At 46.3% G+C, this 23,514-nt stretch overlaps 2 protein-coding genes across 2 annotated transcripts in view; both read right to left on the bottom strand.

Annotated features, from left to right (window-relative positions):
- Positions 1-1,249: 1,249 nt before the first annotated feature.
- ZAR1 (zygote arrest 1) lies at positions 1,250-4,358 on the bottom strand. The gene is made up of 4 exons (XM_030191363.1): positions 3,184-4,358; positions 2,769-2,861; positions 2,607-2,681; positions 1,250-2,009 (listed from the first exon to the last, which is right to left on the bottom strand). The coding sequence occupies exons 1-4, from the start codon at positions 3,925-3,927 to the stop codon at positions 1,860-1,862; spliced, it is 1,062 nt and encodes a 353-aa protein (XP_030047223.1). The 5' UTR covers positions 3,928-4,358; the 3' UTR covers positions 1,250-1,859.
- A 1,241-nt stretch (positions 4,359-5,599) lies between these two features.
- Positions 5,600-23,514, bottom strand: part of SLC10A4 (solute carrier family 10 member 4) — a 31,782-nt gene continuing 13,867 nt past the window's right edge. The window contains exon 3 of the mRNA XM_030192640.1: positions 5,600-6,540. Within this exon, the coding sequence (XP_030048500.1) occupies positions 6,022-6,540 (519 nt within the window). The 3' untranslated portion in view covers positions 5,600-6,021. The remainder of the gene's footprint in view (positions 6,541-23,514) is intronic.

Raw genomic sequence — 23,514 nt, 5'->3', positions numbered from 1 at the left:
TGGTGTGTGGCTCCCACTTTGTGGAATACATTAGAGGACCCTAGATAAGGTAAGGCTTTTGCATAAGGACCTAGCTGGCCTATGATATGATCAGTTTGTTAATCAAACTTTGTGCATAGCATGGATGCAGTTAAAGCTGTTATGTCTACTCTTGTTTGTCTTTGTGGTATCTCACTATAATTTTGTACACCAACATGAAGGTTCTGCAGTCTACAAAATACCAACTAAACAGCCCCTCCCCAATACTAGCTCAGTATTTAAAAAAATGATCTGAGCTGCTAAAATATAAAAATGCCTTGAACAACTTTCAAATGTATTAAGCTGCCTGGTGGGTCTCAGTGGAAGCATGTTTAGATTTTATGGCTTTATTAATAAACAGGATGCTATGTTTAGGGAATCTAATTGAAGTGGATGTATAAATTGTTAAATTTAAGTATCACTTAGATACCAATAGATTTTTGTGCCTTCCTAAAAAAAAAGGTATATTTTCATATTGCAAAATGTAAGATTTTACACACATTTATTCCTTTTATATACTGTTTTATTGCAATTACAAATTAGAACGGTTTAAATTGAAAACTACATCTCATAACCAAATAGGAACGCCAGTCAATAGGAAAGCACAGCAAACCAAAAAAAGTGTCTTTTCTTTTTTGTAGGACTAATCAAATAGTAAGATAGCGGTGGCAACATCTTTAAAACCCTACAACAGCTGGAACGGGGATGGAATAACTCCCACAACTACCTTGATTGTAGTGCAGTGAAAATCTATTGCCCTGATCAGCAAACTTGCCCCCCCCCCTCAGCTACTAGACCCTTAGAATAAGGCTCTAGCAACATGCAAGCTTGAAGGAAGGGAAGCACAAAACCACACCTTGGTCGTCATTGCCCCATTTCACTGAGTAAACAGAGCTACCACTAGCCTCTTAAAAATAAATAAAAAGCAGCACAGCCCATTGCCTTTATCTGGCCAGAGCTAAAGTGGACCTGGTTTCATTTATCACTAGTTCACTTTGGAGTGCTCAGTACACCTGTGCTTCAGTTTTGTCACTGGTGACTAAACTACTTTGGGAATTCCTGTAGCAGCTACAGTGTATATAATTTTCAACAGCTGAACTGACTCCTGGTTCAATAGGTGTTTTATGGCAGAGCTTTGAAGATCAGTTTTTCAGGGCCAGTCCAGGAAGTAGACATATGGAACAGTTAGTGACTTTTGGGGGGGGGGGGGGGGGGGGGGGGAGGGGGGAGGCCAATTCCTATCCTTTGCTCTTATGTAAACACAAAGCGGGCTCTTCCAAAGCATTACTTAAATTGCCTTAGCTACATATTCCCCACTACTTTACATCTTGCAGTCTAGCTCTAAGGATAGTCGGGGAAAGGGTGAGGGTAGTGCTTGAATGTGCCCTTAAATCACTCAAAGTTGGAGAGAATTGAAATCTGTATTCTCTACTACACATTAACTGGTAATACGAGCAGGGCAAGTTTAAACAACCTTATTTACAAGATAACTCACCATAAGAGACCACATGAAGGGAAGGGTAGAGATCCACGGGTTAGACCTAGAGTTCAGTCAAAGTCTATGTGATAGATTGACAGGGGAGAACTTACATAAGACACAAATCAAGCTAGCAGTATTTACTAGTAGTACTCAAAGCAAACCTAGATATTGCCAAGAAATTTTAATAATGACCAAGCGAGGAGAAGTGCTTGCTTTTTTCTACCATCTTTATTTCATGAATATTAAGCCGCCCGAGTTTCTGGTTCTCATATTTAACAAAACTATGAAAACTATATACAGCAGGAGCCCTTACACAAAGGAAAAAAAAATAAATCAGAATTAAGGAAGAGCACGGGATTGATTAAATGATGTATTTGAAGCTGAAAGTGCTGTCGCAGGAGAGGCGTTTGCCTTTGCATCTCCCACACAGATCCTGGCGGTGGGGCCTCTTGGGGTCCACGTGGCGGTGGCGGAGCTTTACAGGACACACACACCTCGTCTGCTTGCAACTCTGGGGAGGGAAGCAGAGAGCAGGCTCAGCCACTAAGACCTGGCACCCCCCCCTCCCAAAGTCACATAAGCATGCTGCAGATTCACCTCCAAAAGAATCCACATGCATGGAGAGCTCAAAACAGAAAGGGAAGTGGGGGGGGGGGGGGGGGGGGTAAAGACTAGGCTATCCAAAGACAAGACCACTGAAGTGGTGAATTTATTTGAGAAAAAAAAATCAGATTGTCAGTCTAATAAACTTTGCTTCAATTCACCACCAGTGATCCTGTCTTTGGCTAGCCTAATCTTTACCCCCACTTTTTTTTTTTGTTACATTTGTACCCCGCGCTTTCCCACTCATGGCAGGATCAATGCACCTTACATGGGGCAATGGAGGGTTAAGTGACTTGCCCAGAGTCATAAGGAGCTGCCTGTGCCTGAAGTGGGAATTAAACTCAGATCCTCAGTTCCCCAGGACCAAAGTCCACCACCCTAACCACTAGGCCACTCCTCCACTTCCCTGTTTGCAGATTCACCTCAAACCCATCTCTAAAAAGGGAGCTCAAGTCTCAGCCAATTGTGAAAGACTGAGGCAACCACCCCTCCCATTGCGATTTACCTGGCAAATGATATCCTCCACTCGGTAAGGGTTATATGATTTTTGGCAAGTCCTACAAAACTGCCTGAAGTAGACCTACAAGAAATAAGAGAGCAGGCCTTTAACAGCTGGGTCTCATTCGAGGGAAGGGGATGTTTGCAGATCGGCCCCCGCAGTTCCTACCTTGCTGGTCCCCTGCACACACCAGACATAGGCGCTTTCCCAGCGGAGGTTGCAGTCCTTGCAGTGGTAATAGCCGTACTTCTGTTCCAGGAACTGCAAAAAGTTAAGAAGGCTCACTAGGAGACAACCCAACAGAAAATACCAGCCTAACCTCCCTAACACATGCAAGATCGGAGAAATTCACCGGAAAGTCCATGACTTCAAGTAGTGGCTTTCAAGACAATTTGCTTAAAAAGTTACGTTACTACTGCTGAGATTGTGCCAAAGCCCCCACCCCATAGATTGTCCTACCTTAGCCACTACATAGGCTAGTTCTAATCTAACAGCGGCCTAGATTAACAAGAACGCGGTCCCTATTTTATGCCTCTGGGGCGATTTGTTTTCCCCCCAAAGGAGGTCCTGCCCTTGCCCTCACCTGGAACCTGGGGCGGCTGTCTTGGGTGGCTGCTGGTTGCTGTTTCTCTCTTTCTACCCCCATCTCTGGAAAGTGGGGCGTTTCTCTCTCTTTCAATCCCTGGGCCTGGGTTTTACGTTCCGGTTCCACCTTCTGCTCCTCAGGCTCAGGCTCCTTTTTCTCCACCCTGGTTTCTGCTTCCTTTCTCTGCTTTTCCGGCTGGACACTTTCCTTTTCGGAGCCTCGATTCTTTTTGGTCTCCTCCAGCTCCTCTTCGTCTTCCTCCTCCTCCTCCTCGTCGTCCTCTTCCTCCTCCGGGAAGGTGGTGAGGCTCCTGGCTGCTAGCGGGGAGTAGACTGCTAGGGTGCGGGGGAATCGCACGGTTTTGAGGGGGGAAGCCACCGGGCTCCCTATCTCCTGCTCCAGCTCTTCGGGTCTCTTGAAGGTCCCTCGCCTCCTCCTGAGCAGGGTGCGGGGTCCCAGCGAGCACTGGACGGATGCGTCCTGCCGGGGGTTCACCTGCACCCCCACATCCTTGGTGTTGGCTTTTCTCAAACGTGGGGTCAGGTTGGGGTTCACCTGAGACAGGATCGCTTTCAGTTGGGCTCTTTGATAGTTATCAAAATAATCATCTCCATAAGTGGGAAAGTAGCTCCTTTGCTTCCAGGTCCCCCCTTTGCCTTTGGGATTTAGGTACCTGTAGGCATAAGGATTGTAGGAGGAATACATGTAACTCTCCATCATCTCATCCGAGAGGGTTGCCATCACGCCTGGCCTAAAGTAGTCCCAGCAGGCTCCTTAAATAGCGCCTTTATTTGTCTAATTAGTGAGGTGTGAACGAGGGGGCGGTGACTAGCCAATGAGCTTAACTTCGGGAAAGTTTGGTCTCTCTCGAGGGAGGGCCTGAGCTGGATTCCAAGTAAAGGGAAACACACTGGATATAGGCAGGCGAAACTCTCATTAAAACTCAGGTTCTAGAAGTTGTTTCAAAATTCCGATTGAGATACCTAGAGCCCTATAGATATTGATTTTCACTGTGTGTTTCTTACCTACGTGTAAATTAATTAGAATGGTTTTAGATTGGATTTCTCATAAACCTTGCTGGTGGTATCAGTTAAATAATTGCAGCTACCCTTTTAAAGAAGATTTGAATTATAGAGCTGCCCCATGTTACCCATTCTGGGAGGGAGACATTGTGGCCAGTCCTGGATTTCTGACAACCTCATCCTGGTGCATTATGGGACCTACTACAAATTTACTACACTGCTTTGAAATGTAAGTTGAACACCAGGACCAGCCAAAGGCATCTTCCTTCTGGAATGGGTAACTTCCTAATATGTTTTGGGGTGTTTTTTTTTTTGTTACATTTGTACCCTGTGCTTTCCCACTCATGGCAGGCTCAATGCAGCTTACATATTGTATACAGGTTCTTAAGTGACTTGCCCAGAGTCACAAGGAGCTGTCTGTGCCTGCAGTGGGAATTCAACCCAGTTCCCCAGGACCAAAGTCCACCACTCTAACCACTAGGCCACTCCTCCATGTTTATGCTTAAAGCTGTTACAGAGGACTGACTTCTCTGTTTTTAGTTGGGACACAGCTAATAGGAAGAGCCTGTAGTAATGTAACCAGTTTTTATTTGAAACTTGACTGTTGTGGGCTCAGATTGGCTTAAAGTTTTAAATTTTGCAAGTAGATGCTGGCTGTTGCTTCAGTTTCAGCCTGGGAGAAGAGAGAGAGAGAGAGCTGTTTGCTAAAGCCCTGTAAAAAAACAATTATATTTGATAACTTGGTGAACAGCTATAGACATCCTGAAGTGGGAATTGAACTCAGGACCAAAGTCCACCACCCTAACCACTAGGCCACTCCTCCATTCCTAATATTATTTTTGTTCAGTGTATGTATATTGATTGATATTAAGGATTATTGTATTTTCCTGGAGATAGCCAGCTTCTTAAATTTGTTAGCCACTCTGAACTGCAAGGCTTGAGCACAGTATAAGCTCTGTTGTTATTGTTATTATTATTATTTATAGTAAGTTTGCTTTCAAACCACTTTAATCAACTATCAGTACCCAAATACCAATGCCATTTCCCAGACCTTTGTAGTCACACTACACATGATATATTTGTATTTCATTTGCAACAAATAGAAGCTACAGTTTACAAACCCAGTTCAATTTGTCCGCTTCATCAGTACAGATCACAGGGGAGTTCTTTCTTACAGAAATAGTTTCATTGATTTCTAGTGTTTTACATGAGATTTGAGATTGGCCCTGCCAGTCTCTACCAGTGCTAAGAAGTGGCCCAGTTTCTAGAAGGAGAGACCCTGGAGGTTGAACTTACATCCAGAGAACTGGGGTGTCTATAGTCCTGCATCTTCCCTTTGGAACTCCACATCAGAAGGGGCGTGGGGGTATCCAAAGTTTCTGTATTGCAAGTCTTTTTTTTTTTTTTTTAGTTCTTTGAAAGGATTCCAACCAACCAAACCTCCAGATTTTTCCAGGACTAGAATTCCCTACCTGAACAGCACTAAGATGTATTAGGGGAAGGTTACAAATGTGGACTGGCTTCAAGCAATCTTTCACTTGACATGTTCCCTTAAATTCAAATTGGTCTTGCAAATAACGATTACTGTGATTTTAAAGTTAATTTGATGCCAATAGTTTCTGTACACATTACATAATGTTTCATGTTGGAGTGAACTCAAAAGCTTGCAATGGGGAAAATTTGGGAGGTGCATTATTGTGGACACAGAAGTGAAATTGATAATTTAGGTGAATGAAATGAACATGGATCTGGAAGCAGATGAAGCTACAAACATGATTTAAAAGTCCTGTTTTGTTCCGCAGATTTGTCCAGTCTAGAGGGTAGTTTGTTGGGACTCCAGCCTCACTGAACTAGGCTCATCTGCTGTGACTGTCCCATAGGAGATATCCAGTATGTCTTCCTCTTTCAGCTTCTTGTAAGAAATGTCTGTTTCTTCCTCTTCATCCAGAGGTTCCTGCTTGTGCAAGATCTCTTTCCTGTAGGTCTTATAAACCAGTGCATAGATCCCTGCCTCAGCGGACTGGAACAGGGCGTAGAGTAACGGAAACATGTACATACTGCCTATCATTTCAGGAGGGAAGGTGAGTTTCAGAATAGCTGTGCACAGCTGCACATTTTGGCATCCTGTCTCCAGTGACACTGTCCTTTTACTGTTAGGTGAAAGGTGGAACAAAGCCCCCAGGCCGTATCCTAAAACATAGCCTGCTAAGGGCATGAGAAGGGCCACAATATAGACAGAGGGAGGGATAGTAGCCAGAAGTTCGGGTCCCAACATTGTACTGGTCAGAATGAAGAGAGTCACCAAGCTGGCTAATAAGGACCACAGGGAAATCTAAAGAAAGAGAAAAATGGAGATTAAAATCATTATGCAATCATTTGAACACAGCCATTGTTCTAATTGATCTACTTACACGACCAGTTAAATATGTAAATTTGTAGACTAATATTGTATTAGTCCATTGTTAATGCATTCCTACTATGTAGCAGAGCTGTCAAGTACCCCTTCCAGGAGGGAGACTTTTTGGCCCTTCCTGGTTTTAAACTAACATCCCAGAGCAGTGTGGGATTTGTAGTCCATGATTCTATTCATTGAAATCAGTGCTGCAGGTCCCATAATACACCAAGATGAGATTGTCAGAAGTCCAGGACTGGCCAAAAAGTCTCCTTCCTGGAATGGGTAACTTGGCAATTCTGATTTAGCAATGTCTCATTTTATTATGTAAATTTACATCCCAATGTAATTGTCCTTGGTTTCTTTGTTCTGTAATTCGCTTCGAACCTTTAGAGGTGTGAGTGGACTATAAGTCCCTGGTAAAGTATAGTTCCCTACTCATGATGATTGTGTAATTGAATGTGCTATGCTTAGTGCAGGGGGTAGTTTCAGCTGTAGAACACGCTCTTGGGGCCAAAATTAATGAACAGTAACTAGAAAAACCTCACAGTTAACTCTTGAGGGTATTCCTAGCAGTTTATCATCCAGATAATATAGAGGTAGTTTGTTTACCATGCATTAAGGGCCAGATTAAGTAAATGGCCCTTAAAAATAGGTGCTGGGAAAAATCAGCACTCAGCGTTATTCTATAAAGGACGCTTTGGAATGAGCACAGCAGGGATTCCTGCACCCAAATTTGGGTGCGAGGATTTACACCACTGAAACCTGGTGTAAATCTTTGCACATCTCAACACTGCACACGTCTTTTGAGAACACCCCTGACCCAGCCATGCCACTCCCATGGCCACGCCCCCCCTTTGGGTTGTGCGCTATGGGATTTGGGCACCCAAACTTATAGAATAGTGCTTGGCCAGATGCGTACACAACCCCCTAATTGGTGCCAATTAACATCAATGATTGTTAGTTTCCAATTATTGGTCTTAATTGGCTCATTAATTAGGCTGCACACGCATCTCGGGATCACACACAAGTTAAGGGCACGGATATTTGGGCACCCTTTATATAATCTAGGGGTAACTGCATTGCACCCAGCTACACCTGTTCAGGTGGTGGTAACTGCAGCACTTTATCTGCTGCCATAGCAGTTCCTGTAACATGTGGTAACTACCTCTGTGTTAACTGAAAGGCACAGTTCTGACCCAATTTTCACCTATTCCACACCCCCTTCTACCTTACCTGTTAACAGTATGGCAAAGATAGCAGCCACTCTGTTACTCTGAACTATCTGCTATATTAACATCTAATGCTACTTAGTAAAGAGTGCCCTAGGGGCCGATGCTCAAAAGTACCACCAGCGTTACCAGGCTGTTAATGCTAGGTTTGTAGGCAGGTTAGACAGGGTGGCATGCACAAATGGTTTCAGCATGGGCACTGAAACCATTATTGCAGACTGTATTTAAATGCAGTTGTTAATTACCCTGCCGCTAGGTTCAAAAGAAAACAAAAAGTTTCCCATGTGCGTTTAGTGTAGGAAACTTGTTTCACCAGCTCCAGGGCAGTGTAGAAGGGTTGGTTGAGAGGAGAGGTGTCTAGTGGCATCCCATCTCTCCCTTCAACCCAACCATCCTGCCCTGGACCCAAAATACAGCCCTCCTCCTGACATGATTTGATGCGACCTAACCCTCCCCCTTTTCCCCTAATGTTAAAAAATGGCCTGTGGTCTATTGGACCTCCAGCCCCCCCCAAGGCCCCAAAAAACTCCCTGATGATCTAGCAGGACCCCAACCCAACCCAAGACTCCAGCCCCCATACCTGGAAGGAGGCAGGAACAATGCCCACTCACGCCTGCCTTTGGGCACTGTCATCTTCAAAATGGTTGCAACCTGGGATGCACTGGGCAGGGTGACCTTTCTACCCTTATTTGGTAGAAAGACCCCATAGCACTGGGTGGGGCAAAGCACCACATTTTGAAGATGACTGCACTCCAAGTAGGAGCAATTTGGTAACGCTCCTGCCTCCTTCCAGGTACGGGGGTCAGGGGCTGAATGCCAGGGGCTTTGGGTTGGGTTGGGATCCCACTAGACCACCAGGAAGTTTTTTTGGGTCTTAGGGAGGGCTGGGGGTTCACTAAACCACCAGGCCTTTTTTTTAACATTGGGAGGGGGACCAGGGGTCCACTGGAACCAGGCCCTGTTTTAACATTAGGGGAGGGTTGGGAGGGAACCAGAGGTCTAGTAGCCCACCAGGCCTTTTTTGATAATATTAGGAGATGGGGTTGTGAGGGAGCCTTGGCATTTTTTTAAATGTCAACTTTCCTGTCAGTGCCTGAGCCAATCACTACTCAGTGACTGACAGGAAAGTTGACATCCTGTACTAAGCTGCAGATTACAGCCATAATTTTAATGTGGCAGTACTTTGCTTGCTCATTAATCTGAGCATGCTGTGGCTATTTTTTTTTTATGTGTGTGTGTTAAGTTCACAGTAGAGTGAGGACTCTACTGTGAACCTTTGAGCATCACCCCCCCCCCCCCCCCCCAGTGTAAGAAGGTTTTTAGCACTGATGAGGCATAAAGCTAATTGTACATCACTTTGTATACAAAACCATGCTCATTATTTGTATTTGGAACCATTTCCAATGTAACAAGTGTGTAAACATTAGAGCACTTTATACATTTCCATTTTGGCACTGAAACTTTATATCAACCCATGGACAAAAATAAAGCAGGATTGCTAAAGTAACATAGTAACATAGTAGATGACGGCAGAAAAAGACCTGCACGGTCCATCCAGTCTGCCCAACAAGACAACTCATGTGTGCTACTTTTTGTGTATACCCTACTTTGATTTGTACCTATGCTCTTCAGGGAACAGACCGTATAAGTCTGCCCAGCACTATCCCCGCCTCCCACCACCGGCTCTGGCACAGACCGTATAAGTCTGCCCAGCACTATCCCTGCCTCCCAACCTCCAGTCCCGCCTCCCACCACTGGCTCTGGCACAGACCGTATAAGTCTGCCCCGCACTATCCCCGCCTCCCAACCTCCAGCCCCGCCTCCCACTACCGGCTCAGAATTGCATAGTGGTGGTGAAGACTGAGATAGTGTCTACTTGGAAGTATACTGCATTGCCAAGAATAAAAAAAACGTTTGTGCTAAGTAATCTCTATCACCTGTATCGACTTACAGCTGTGAAGAAAGGGAGACTGAAGGAGATAGACAAGGTTAGGGATAAATGTTTGAAAAGTACTCGGAAGCAGAGAGGTGGGGCTGAAGCAAAAGCTAAAGAGGTTAGGGCTCTAGCTTGGAAAAGAAGTGGATGAGGGGAGATATGATTGAGGTCTACACAATCCTGAATGGTGTAGAATGAGTAGAAGTAAATCAATTTTTTACTTGTTCCAAAAGTACTAAGACTAGGAGACACTTGAAGAAGTTATATGGAAATACTTTTAAAACAAATAGGAGGAAATATTTTTTCACTCAACGAATAGTTAAGCTCTGGAACTCTTTGCCTGAGGATGTGGTAACAGCAGTTAGCACATCTGGGTTTAAAAAAGGTTTGGACAAATTCCTGGAGGAAAAGTCTATAGCAGACAGGGGGAAGCAACTGCTTGCCCCGGGATTGGTAACATGGAATGTTGCTGTTAATTGGGTTTCTGCCAGGTACTTGTGACCTGACTTGGCCACTGTTTGGAAAACAGGATACTGGGCTAGATGGACCATTGGTGTGACCCAGTATGGCTACTCTTACGTTCTTATGAGATGAAATTTGAACTTCCACAGAAGTTATAAAATTGAAATGAAAGTTTAAAAAATCAGCCACTATAAGACCCCAGATCCTTGACATTTCTAATCCAAGTATGTTCAAGTCCAGTCCTCAACGATCCCAAAGGTACAAACAGGCCAGATTTAGTGGATATCCCTAATTACATTACAAAACAGGTTTATATTCTGTTATTACCACATAGTTCTAAGCGGATTACAAAAAAAAGTAACCAATCAGATATTGGGAATTACATATCAATTGAGAAAAATTCAATTAAATTACTTATCCATTAATAAATGTTCACAAAACAAGAATGCCTTCCGATATTTCCTAAAAAGTGAAATCTCCCTAACCTCTTTGGGTATAGATTTCCAAATGTGCGCAGTTTGATATGATGTTATCATAATCTAGTTTCTTATGTTGGTTGGGGATAACGTAGGATGCTTTCATCTTGTAAAGTCATTCCCAACCTCCTACAGAGCTGCTGGGAGACACAGCCAGGCCTGGGACAAACAATCTTAAGGGGACCCCCACACACATACCTCCCACAGCCCCCCGTAATTTGAATGCAAATGAACCACCTGGTTGTGAAGCAGTAACTTACTGTTCAGCCTCCTGCTTTTGTGCCGGGTCCCCTGCTGTTTTCCTGGGTGTGAAGGAAGGCATCCGGTGGCAGGCAGAAGGCTGCATTGGTCTCCTGTTCCTGTGTTATCATGTTAATTCTGCTCTGCTGGCCATAGGTCCTTCTTCCTGTCTATGTGGAAACAGGAAGTTACTTCACAGGAGGCGGGATGCAGCAGGAAGAAGGACCGGTGGTCGGCACAACAGAATTAATGTGATAACCCAGCACAGGAGCAGGAGACCAGTCCAGCCTTCTGCCTGCCACCGGAAGTCTCCCTTCTCTCTCGATTGCTGCTGTGGCAAGTAGAGGACTGGGGGGGGGGGGGGGGGGGGGATTGGAAGGGAGGGAGGGAAAGACGCTGGCATCACTAGAAAAAAAAGCTTTTCTATTGCCAGCACTGGGCCCCCCCTTGGAGGCTGGGCTCAGGAGAATCTTGCCCCTCGCCTCTCCCTCAGTGGGCCTGACCTCCTAATATGAAGACAAATAATATCCATCACATAAGAATATACATTTCCAATGCAAATATTATACGGAATTATACAAACTTTAAACTGTATCCTAGCTGAAATCAGTAGCCAGACTTCAGTAACAGGTTAACTATCTGCTCTACAGATCAGGCATGCAGCTATATTTTGAATTGTTTGCAATCTAAGAAATTGCTTTTTGACATCCTACATATAAAACATTGCAGTAATTAAGTTGAGACAATAGATGACTTGCATCACTAATTGAAAAATAGATTGATCTAATAGAGGTCTAATCATTTGTAACTTTCATAAAAGGGAAAAAGCTTTCTGTACAAAAAAACTAATGTGAGTTTCAGGTGACAACAAAGCAATAAGATAAACCCCCAATATTTTCAAATGTGGTTCAGATTTAAAACTGGGGTCACTTTTATGAAGAAGAGTATCATTCCAAATTTCATTTTGTTGGCCCAATATAAGAAACTTTGTTTCTCTTTATTTAATTTTAGGTGGTATACTCTTATCTACCGGTCCAACACATTTATACATTCTGCAATTCTACTTGATCTCTTATCATTTGTTTTGAGAGCTGGTATTAAAATAGTTATGTTATCTGCATTTATAAATGTACAATAACCAGCTGTAGATAATTCATGTCTGAATAAACTCATCAATATATTATTGTTGGGGTTAGAGGAGATCCTTGAAGAGCTCTACACTGAGGAACCTACGCAGAAGATAATTCATTCTAGAATTTCACTCTGTACATCCTTTGAGATAAAAATCTCAACACCTTACCTTCAATAGCAAGTGAACTTACAATCATTACCATAAGACAATGGCCAACCAAGTCAAACGCACAAGGTAAATCAAACTATAGTGATACCACTGTTTGACTTTTCCCAATATTGAACCTTCCACCATCAATGTATCTACTTTTGTCTCTGTACTATATATTTTACAAAAACTCAACTGAGAATAATGCAACTTCCAAAAGACCTAAAACTGAAAGACAACTATCTAACCTTCCAAAAACACCTAAAGGCCCATCTATTTAAAAAACACATCCCCAATGAACCAACCTAACCTTCGAGCAGACCAATCCATAAATTAGACAGCTGGAACAGAAAACGGCACAAGCTCACAACGACCAACCGGGACCGAAACACTTAACACATATTCCAAAATTTACAACCCAATCCAACTGTCCTCTGGAACAGCAATCCAGGCTGACCAATGATTTAATCCGTTTCGACTATGTTATGACCTTAATCTACCCTTTGTTACTCTCTAACAATAAAGCATTTAAACCACTTTTTCCTTGTCATCAAGCAGATGCAGCCATTACAGATGGGTTGTGTCCATCAACCAGCAGAGGGAGATAGAGAGCACACTTTTTTCAGTGCCTCATACCAGCTTGCTCCACTACCTCTCTTCAGTATTCTCTATCTCCCCTAGCAGAGTGGCTGCAGCTTCTTCGAGCTCCATCTAAAATCTGCCTGGAGGTTGCTCCTGTGCTTTTGCCAGTTGTTAGCAGGGGTGTTGGAGGCTATAGCAGCTTCACTTTAAAGGCACATAGATTCGCCCTTTCCCTGCCTTACCCATACCTCCGTGGATGTGGACACATTGCTTAGCTTTCCCTGTCCTTCCCCACCAAGAGTGGATGCAGGCACATAGGTTCGCCCTTTCCCTGCCTTTCCCACTCACCTGAGCCTCCGGAGTTCTATTTACCTCTGCTTTCCTCACAGCGTTAAAAAAAAAAAAAAAAAAAGGAACAGAGGATTTTCCTTGCCTTTTTCTGTGGGACCGGAGCTGTGATACTCGGTCCAGTGAGGTAAGAGTGTTTTCTAACTCCTCCGGGGTGGGCCCGCGATCGGGGCGATTTGGCGCGAACCGCCATTTTGAATTTTACCGCCGTTTTTGGCAATGGCTGCGGAGACAGTAAAGCGCTGTTCCAAGTGTGGCAAGCGCAGATCAGCAGTGGGGCTCTGTAAATCGTGCTGTACAGACGTTAGAGCCGGCCCGAGCATGGCGAGCGACGATTCTTCGCGCTCTGAGCTGGCAGCGGACGCCATTTTGAATTTACCACATGGTGCGACCTCCGCTGAGACGGAGAGTCCTGAGCCCAGGGGGAGGCCTCGGAATGAGGCTGATATGAGAGCTACTAGCCCTGGTAGAGATCCGGGTGCCCAGGGTGAGTTTTTCTCCCCTGATTTTGTCTTATTAATACATAAAGCATACATGCTTAAAAGAGCTCTCCCACAAAGCCCTGCAGGGGCCTCTTCTAATACCCCCCCCCCCCCAGTGGATTCTAGCCTGGGTATGCCCTCTGAGGCGTTATTCCCTGATAATTGGCAGAATATGAAGCGCAGAAGGGCTCTTTCCCCTTCAGAGAGTGCTGCATCTCCATTTCTCCCCCCCCTCCCCCCCCCGTGGTCGGGCTGCGAGGATTCGGAGGACTCTGGCAGGCCTTCATGGTCTGAGGAGCCAGAGTCTGGTGCAGAAGTGACTCAGGATCTGGATGATATTGTCAGAGCTTTGGCTAAACACATGGCAGTAGCAGTGGCGGCTCGCCGTCTTCTTTGACTACGGCATTGGGCGGCGGACATGGCCTCTGAGCAAAGGTTAGTGAAGTTGCCCTTTCAAGGCCTTCTCCTGTTTGGTGAGGAGTTGGAGAAAATTATGAAGGGCCTGGGTGAGGCTAAACCCCAGCGCTTGCCCGAAGATAGGCCTCGGCCTTCCTCTAAGGGTGCGGCGGTCCACTCCTCTTACAGACCTCGCTTCCATGAAGCTCGAAGGTACCGCCCGGGGCATTCTGCTGGGTTCACTTCTCGTGCCCGTTTTCAGCAGAGGAACTCCTTTCGCTCGGACAAACGTTCCACAGCCACTGGCTCAAGGCCTGGAGTTCAGGGGCGACCCTCTCAATGATGGTGCGCCTGCCCTCTCCTCGAGTCCTGTCATTGGAGGACGTCTTTCCCTCTTTGCTGAGGAGTGGGCCAACATTTCCTCAGATCAGTGTGTCTTGGACCTGATCAGAGACGGTTTCAGAATAGAATTCGACGTCCCTGTAAGAGACGTGTTTGTGGAGTCCCGATGCGGTTCTGTCGCCAAACGGGCGGCGGTAGAGGAGACTTTGCAAGGTCTGATTCAGATAGGGGCCGTGTCCCCAGTACCTCCCGCCGAACACGGCTGTGGCTGCTACTCCATCTACTTTGTGGTGCCGCGAAAAGGAGGGTCTTTTCGCCCTATTCTGGGCTTAAAAGAATTAAATAAGTCCCTGAGAGTGCGACATTTTCACATGGAAACCCTGTGCTCTGTCATTGCGGCGGTACAGCCAGGAGAGTTTCTCACATCTCTGGACCTGAAAGAAGCTTACTTGCACATACCAATTTGGCCCCCGCACCAGAAGTTTCTGAGGTTTGCGGTGATGGGAAAGCATTTCCAGTTCTGGGCCTTGCCTTTTGGCCTCGCCACAGCTCCCCACAACTTTTCGAAGGTTATGGTGGTAGTAGCTGCCTTTCTAAGGCGAGAGGGTATTCGGGTTCACCCGTACCTGGACGACTGGCTCATTCGAGCAAACTCTGCTGCAGAGAGTCAGCATGTAACAGCCAGAGTGGTCTCAGTACTTCAATCTCTGGGCTGGGTCGTCAATTTGGCCAAAAGTCAACTGACCCCCTCGCAGTCTCTAGAATATTTGGGGGCCAGGTTCGACACAGCCTCGGGGTATGTGTACCTACCCGAGCAAAGGCGGTGCAAGCTTCAGAATCAGGTCCGTCTGCTCCTGAGAATGCCCCGCCCGCAAGCTTGGGACATTGTCCAGCTGCTTGGATCGATGACGGCCACCATGGAACTGGTGCCCTGGGCGAGAGCGCACCTGAGACCTCTACAGTATGCTCTACTCCAAAGATGGTCTCCAGTATCTCAGGATTATCAATGCAGACTCTCTTGGCTCCCTGCGGCCCGACTCAGTATGGAGTGGTGGCTCTCAGACAGCATGCTGCGGCGAGGAATGCCGCTGGCGCTCCCCGATTGGTGCCTAGTGGTGACAGATGCCAGCCTGTAAGGCTGGGGCGCACATTGCAAGGGGAAGCATGCCCAGGGTCTATGGACACCCGAGAAGTCGGAGTGGTCCATCAACCGCCTAGAGTTGAAAGCGGTGTTTCAGGTGTTTCTGGCTTTTCAAGTGACCCTGGAAGGATTGGCTGTCAGAGTGATGTTGGACAACACGACAGCAGTGGCCTACATAAATCGACAAGGCGGCACTCAGTGCAGAGTTCTAGCTGCGCAGGCCGAACAAATTTGCCACTGGGCCGAGCTGCATCTACAGTTTCTGTCGGCAGCTCACATTGCAGGTCAGAGCAATGTGCAAGCCGATTATCTAAGCAGGCATCAGATCGAGTGGAGTGGCCTGCTGGTTAGGGTGGTGGACTTTGGTCCTGAGGAACTGAGTTCGATTCCCGGCACAGGCAGCTCCTTGTGACTCTGGGCAAGTCACTTAACCCTCCATTGCCCCATGTAAGCCGCATTGAGCCTGCCATGAGTGGGAAAGCGCGGGGTACAAATGTAACAAAAAAAAAAAAATCGATCCAGCGGAGTGGGAACCTGCAGACGAAGTATTCCTGCAGATATGTGCCAAGTGGGGCAAGCCCGTGATGGATCTAATGGCGACAAGCATCAATGCCAAAGTCCCATGCTTTTTCAGCAGACGGAGAGATCCTCGCTCGGCGGGGTTGGATGCCTTGGCTCAACCCTGGCCTCTGGGCCTACTGTATGTGCTCCCTCCATGGCCCTTGATAGGGCGAGTGCTCCTGCGGATTCGGCTGCATCCAGGAGAAGTGGTTCTCGTCACCCCGGATTGGCCCAGGAGGCCTTGGTATGCGGACCTCCGACAGATGCTCGTAGAGGATCCCCTTCAGTTACCTCTGGTTCCCAACCTGTTGTCACAGGGTCCAGTGACCATGGAGGATGCCGGCCAATTTGGTCTTATGGCCTGGCGATTGAGAGGGCGCAATTGAGAGACAAAGGCTATTCCAATAAAGTAATTACCACTCTCCTGCAAGCCCGCAAGCGTTCCACTTCCGTGGCTTATGCCAGGATTTGGCGCCAGTTTGAAGTCTGGTGTGCTTCCAAAGAGATCACACCCCTGCGGCTCCTGTCTCGCCGATTCTGGACTTTTTGCAGGATGGTGTACAAAAAGGCTTGGCCTATAATTCCCTGCGGGTGCAAGTGGCAACTTTGGCCTCCCTGCGTGGCAAGGTTGAAGGCGTGTCTTTAGCTGCTCATTCAGATGTGACACGGTTTCTTAGAGGGGTGCTTCGGCTCCGTCCTCCCGTGCGTGCACCTTGTCCAGCTTGGAACCTGGGGCTAGTGGTGAAAGCCCTTTGAACCGCTTCGGCATGCTTCAGAGACAGATTTGACACTGAAGGCCATCTTTTTAGTGGCCATTACTTCGGCGAGACGGGTGTCAGAGCTCCAGGCGCTGTCCTATAGAGACCCTTTTCTACAATTTTCAGAGTCCGGGGTCACAGTTCGGACCGTGCCTTCCTTCTTGCCTAAGGTGGTTTCAGCGTTTCACCTAAACCAACCTATTTTCTTGCCCTCCTTTGTCAAGGAAGAGTTTCCAGAATCTTTTGGGCAATTGCACCTGTTGGACGTGCGCAGGACTCTGCTGCAGTATCTGCGAGTTACTAACTCTTTCAGGACCTCTGATCATCTGTTTGTTTTGCTATCAGGTCCTCGCAGAGGGTCTCCAGCGTCTAAAGCCACTATTGCCCGCTGGCTCAAAGAATCTATCTTTTCAGCTTATTTGCTTGCCGGCCGGCCTCCGCCTGATGCCTTTAAGGCGCATTCCACTAGAGGAATTTCCTCTTTTTGGGCTGAAACTGGAGCACTCTCTCTTCAAGAGATTTGTAGTGCAGCAACATGGGCTTCTAAGCTCTTTTGCCCGACATTACAGGCTGGATGTGGCTGCCAGGAGGGACGCACATTTTGGAGCGCAAGTGCTGGCGCGTGGTATGGCTTGTTCCCACCCTATCTAGGGATTGCTTTGATACATCCCATCTATAATGGCTGCATCTGCTTGATGACAAGGAAGGGAAAATTAGGTTCTTACCGTGATAATTTTCTTTCCTTTAGTCATAGCAGATGCAGCCATGATCCCTCCCTGTCTGATTGCTATCTGCTGTAAATCTATTTCAGGTTCTGTTCATGTTTCCTGGAGATTCCGTCCTTGGGAGAAAGTCGGAAAGCAGTCTTCAGGATTCTTGTTCAATTAAAGGAGGATGACTTAATTCCCTCCAGTTTCATGTTTTGGAGGATGAGTTTATTCCCTCCAGTTATGTCTCAGTGAAGGATGAGTTTATGCCCTCCAGGAGGATGTTTCATTCTCTCCATTCTGAGTTAATGCCCTTTGTTGTAGGGCCATCGTTCGCTGTGAGGAAAGCTCATGTTATTCTCATTGCGGTTTGCCATACTGCTTTGGAAGCTTCAAATACTGAAGAGAGGCAGTGGAGCAAGCTGGTATGAGGCACTGAAAAAAGTGTGCTCTCTATCTCCCTCTGCTGGTTGATGGACACAACCCATCTGTAATGGCTGCATCTGCTATGAATAAAGGAAAGAAAATTATCACAGTAAGAACCTAATTTTTCCGCTTCTCCTAAGGTCTTAAACTGGCTCAATACCTCCGCAAGAGATCTCTACAAACCCTTGTGGTCTCTATTGAATTGTTTTCTTCACTCGATACCTTGTAACTGCCCCATTTTATTTATTTATTTTGATTTTGCTCACACCTTTTTCAGTTGTAGCTCAAGGTGAGTTACATTCAGGTACTCTGGATATTTCTCTATCCCAGGAGGGCTCTCAATCTAAGTCTGTACCTGAGGCAATGGAAGGTTAAGCAGCAGCGTAGCCAGACCTCGGCGGGAGGGGGGCCAGAGCCTGAGGTGAGGGGGCACTGTTTAGCCGCTTCCCCCTGCCGCCGACCCCCCCCCCCCCCCGCCACTTTGCCCCACCACCCGCCACTTTGCCCCACCACCGCAACCGCAAACCCCTGCCCGCCCCCTGCCCCGCAGCTGCATCAGGTACCTTGTTTGCTGACGGGGGTCCCCAATCCCCGCCAGCTGAAGAGTCTTCTTCAGCGCCGGTCAACTCCGGTGCCTTCGTGGTGTGATCATCTCTTTCTGATGCCTTGCGTCCTGCACGGGGCTACATGTGGCAGGGCAGGCGGTGGGGGGGGGGGGGTCAAATGTAGAGGGGGCCAGGCCATAATCTGTGGTGGGTCCATGCCCCCGTTGCCCCACGTAGCTACACCCCTGGGGTTAAGTGACTTGCCCAAGATCACAAGGAGCAGCAGTGGGATTTGAACCGGCCACCTCTGGATTGCAAGACCGATGCTCTAACCACTAAGCCACATTGTTCCATGTAAGCCACACTGAACCTACCATTAGGCAGGAAAATGCTGTGGCCACTTTTAGTGCGGCAGTAAAATGGCTGTATTCAAGGGGGGTGGGTTGTAATGGCCATGCACTAATTTGTGGCCATTACTGCCAGGAGCCTTCAGGAGGCAGTAAGAGCTCCCATACTACTCCTTTGCTAATTAGGTAGCTCACGGTAATATGCCCACACTGATTAGCACAGGCATGCCTACTCTCTGCCTCAGAAATGCCTCCCATGCTGGGAAATGATTAGCATGTGCTAAGCAGAACACTACCACGGGATGCCTCAGTGTGTCCCACAGAAATGCTCTTTAAGCCCATGGTAGGCCTACTGCGCCTTTGCAAAAGAGCCCCCAATTGTTTTGCCACAATCCCCTCTAATAACTTTACAAATAATGAAATTTAACCAACAGGTCTGTCATTCTTAACCTCCTGTATTCCTTTTTTTTAGAATTTTTCATTATTGGTGTGAGAATTATGCCCCCATACTTAGGTGGGAAAAAAACATTTTGTAAACATTGTTCAATCCACTTATTCAATAAATGAAGGAATACTAGATGGGGGGGGGGGGGGGGTTAACTTTTTAAATATGGTGCCATTTTAAAAATGACCAGTGTAGCAGAAAAAAGCCATTTTACAGGCAGGTTAGTGCACAAGGAGCCTGTAAGGTGTCTATATTGTGAGGGCAGGTTAGTGGACCAGAGGGTGCTAGAATGTGTATATGTGAAGGGAGGAGGGAAGGGGCCTTAGGGGTCCTTTTAACAAGCTGCGGTTAAAAGGGCCCTGTGTTAGCAACAGGGGACATTTTTGCTGTGTGCTGAAACCCTTTTTACTGCAGCGGGTAAAAAAGGCTAAAAATAGCCATGGCCATGCAGTAAGATTGTGCTTACCGCATGGCCAGGCAAGGGGGGGGGGCACTTACTGCCACCCATTGAGGTGCTAAAAAAAAACCCCTTAGTGACCCAGTTCATTCAGGATTGGACAAGTGCTCGTTTGTTTTCTTAATTCTATGGTTAGAGAAATTAGACTTCTAACCGTAAACATTAAATGGAAACAGCCTTTTCACTTTACAAATGAGATGCTGTTTATTACATCGGAAATAACAATTTTACCTGCTAACAAATATTGGGGTCCTTTTACTAAGCAGCGGTAAGCACTAACACGTGCTTACCATGCGTGAAAATACAGTACCGCGAGGAGCACTCAGGCATTCCAAGGTAGTGTTGGCATCTGCACATGCTTCCCACATGCTAAACACTGCTTTTTAGTTTTTTAGTGCTAGGGCATGTTTGGGGGCAGAAAGTAGGCATGCCCAGCGCTAATCAGTTTGGTCAGCTATATTGCCACGGGCCTACCGAATAGCGTATGGTCAGCGCTTGACCCCTTTCTTTTTTTTTTTTAATATTTTTATTAGATTTTTAAAGATACATCAAACAAAAGAAAAAAAAACAATATGTACTATAGTACAATATAATAAAATACACAAAGCTGAGTTCAAACAGAAAAGTTCTATAAAGTTACGCCGTAGATGAGAGAAAAAGGTCTAAAGTTTTCCATTTCTGACGACCAATATTATGTCCAGGTATAGAGTTTATTGAGGATTGCTCATATTTTTTGTATAGTAAAATCCAGTTCCACCAAAGGACAACATTGACTTGAGAGTTATCTTTCCAATGCGATAAATAGGCCTTGGTAAAGGCTCATGTACTAATGGCCATGTGCAAATTGGGAAATTAGTTTATGGCCATTATTTGAGGAAATGAAATATCGACCATTTTACAGCGGCGCTAAAAGTGACCTCAGCGCACTGGGAAACCCACGTGCTAGTCATAGTGGAGGCCACCTTTTAGCACAGCTTAGTAAAAGGGCCCTTTGTATTTATTATTATTATTATTTATTTTTACTGTGGTCTTTTTGCCTTAGGCCCTGTGTGCTAATTTACTTCTAGCTGTGAACAATGTTATCGTGACTCAAGGAACCTAGAAAAAGGATTCATTTTGAAAGAATATTATTGTAAGTAAACATGGTAATCAATAGAGGTGGCTGTGACTTTGGAAACTGCATCTATTTTTTTTTTAAGAGCAGTCCTTTAGATTTTGAATATAGTACTGTGATTGATAACACGGACTTGGCTTCAAATGTTACTGCAGGCATGAGTCAGCCCTGCAGTGACATTATTGCAGTTTGGTATAAGGAGCCATGTTCCTTCCTGTGTCATCACTGCAGTTCCATATAAAGAGCCAGCTCTCTTCCAGTGAAATCGCTGAAGGACAGACCTGCAGTCCAGCTCAACTGGTCTACTTTACTTTAAAATCATTTGATTATTTGCATCAACCTATAAAGCTCAAAGCAAGATTATTCCCTCTCCAATAACCTTCTTCTGCAATTAAAAAAAAACATCCATGAAAAACGAACTTTTGAACTGTTTCTTAAGAGTTCCATAACTACATAATTGTCATAATTTATAAAGAAATAAAATTCCTTAGTTTAGGTCCCGCAACAGCTAAATGCTGTGACCATCAGCCTCAGCCACTGATTAGCAGAGCATCATTTTTTGATGTTACATACATCTCCAGCTACTCCCTTAAGTATAATGGACCTTTAAATCTGATAGTAATAAACACTAGTAGGCAGATGATCAAAAGCCACGTGCTGTTCCAAACAGCGCTCTAAAATAGTGCTGGAACAGCGCGGGGCGCTATTAGACCTATGATCAGAGATAATGCATGCAAATTTAAGCAGCACAATTATCTCTGATCATGGGGTAGAAGTGTGGGCTGTCAAAAGTCCAAACCTGTCAAACACAGGGGCTGGAGGTCCATGGGACCACCAGGCCCTGACTACCTCTGCCCCGAGCAACAGGGGCTGGAGGTCCGGTGGACTTCCGGTCCCCCTGACGATCCCCCCCCAGGTTCAGGGAGGGCTGGAGATCCGGTGGTCTCCAGCTCCCCCAAACCCCCAGAAAATGGTCCCTGGTGGTCCAGTGCCCGCTGGCCAAACCCCCCCTCCCAGCGAGCGATGGGGGGGAGCTGGAGGTCCACCAGAACTCCAGCCCACCCCAACTCCCCCCCTCCAGCATTGTCTGCCGAATCCCTGGTGGTCCAGTGGCAAAAAGAACCCCCTCCCGGCCCCCCTACCTTAGTTGGAGGAGGGAGGTAGCCTGCCTCCTCCACCGCAAAATGGCGGCGCCCAGCCCCTCCCAGTGCATCCTCCAGCCCCCTGTTGGCAGGTTGCTTTGGGGGGAACTGGGGCCTGCCAGCATGCAACTGCATGCTGGACAGTGCTCATCATTCCTCTCCAATGATCTGCAAACCCGGAGCTGGTGTAGGGTTTGCTGCGGCCAGCGACCCAAATTTTGGCGCGCTGACCGCTGATCATTGGCGATGGATGGGCTAAGCCCTGTTTAGCATGCATTAGCATGCTACTTGTGCAAAGAGCGCTCGAGAGCTCTGATCGTGGTGAGGTAGCAAACGCCAACGCTAGTATGGCACTAACAGCCTCTAGCGCCGGCGTTTGCTTTTGATCATCTGCCTGTAGGTATAATATTTTAATCCTTTTGAACATCATAGTACTTTTGAACTTAATTACAAGAAAAGATATATACAAGGAAGGAAAAAGAAGGAATGAGTAAATTTTTAAAATACAGATGCAGTTTCTGAAGTCACCGGTTCTGACTAGATGCAACTTCCTGATTTGTCAGAGGCTCAGGCAGCTGCAGTAAAGGGAAGAGGTGGGTGCCAGCAGCAGGGCAGCATATGGGAATTGCTGCCAGGTTTGGAACGTGATGAGGTAAACGCCGCGAATTGGGCTGGAGTTAGGAAGGGGGGGGCGGCATCCTAGCTCTGCCTCAAAAAGGCAGTATATCAAGTCCCATTACCCTTACCCTATAAACAGCACTCCATGCCAATTTTTCAGCGCTGTTTATGGACTGTGAGGGAGTCCTCACAGGGGAGGAACATGGGCAAGATCAACATTTATGCATGTAACTTACAAAATACTGCTGCGCTACCACTACTCATTTCTATAACCGCTTCTAGAGTACACAAACATGTAAGAGACAGTCCCTACTTGCCAGAGCTTACAATCTATCCAAGACAATCGGGACAAATAAGGGATTAGGGCAGTGGGCAGTAGTTCCAAAACCTGGTCCTGGAGGCACCCCATCCTGTCAGGTTTTCAGGATATCTACAATGCATATGCATGAGAGAGATTTGCATGCAACCAGTGCAATAAAATCTCTCTCATGAATATTCATTGTGGATATCCTGAAAACCTGATGATGAGGTATCTCCAGGACCAGGTTTGGGAACCACTGGATTAGGGAATTACAGTTATTATGGGAATGATTAAAACAACATGGGTACTGAACAGATGAATAAGGGGGTTAAGTGTTAAAAGCAGCCTCAGAAAGGAGAGCTTTTAGCCTGGATTTCAATAAGGGCAGAGATGGCGTGTAATGTACCAACTCAGGAAGTCTGTTCCAGTTATACAGTGTTGCAAGTGAAAGGAAGAGTTTGGAGTTGGCAGTGGAGAAAGGTTCAGATATGGGTGACTTACTTAATGGACAGACTTTCCAGGGAGGGGTGTAGGGAGAGATGAGTGGAGAGATATTGAGGAGCTGCAGAATGAATGC

The sequence above is a fragment of the Microcaecilia unicolor genome, chromosome 2, assembly GCF_901765095.1.
Source record: "Microcaecilia unicolor chromosome 2, aMicUni1.1, whole genome shotgun sequence".
In the NCBI taxonomy this organism is placed as follows: Eukaryota; Metazoa; Chordata; class Amphibia; order Gymnophiona; family Siphonopidae; genus Microcaecilia; species Microcaecilia unicolor.
Note: the sequence above shows the minus strand (reverse complement) of the source record. Positions and strands in the feature narration are given on the sequence as shown.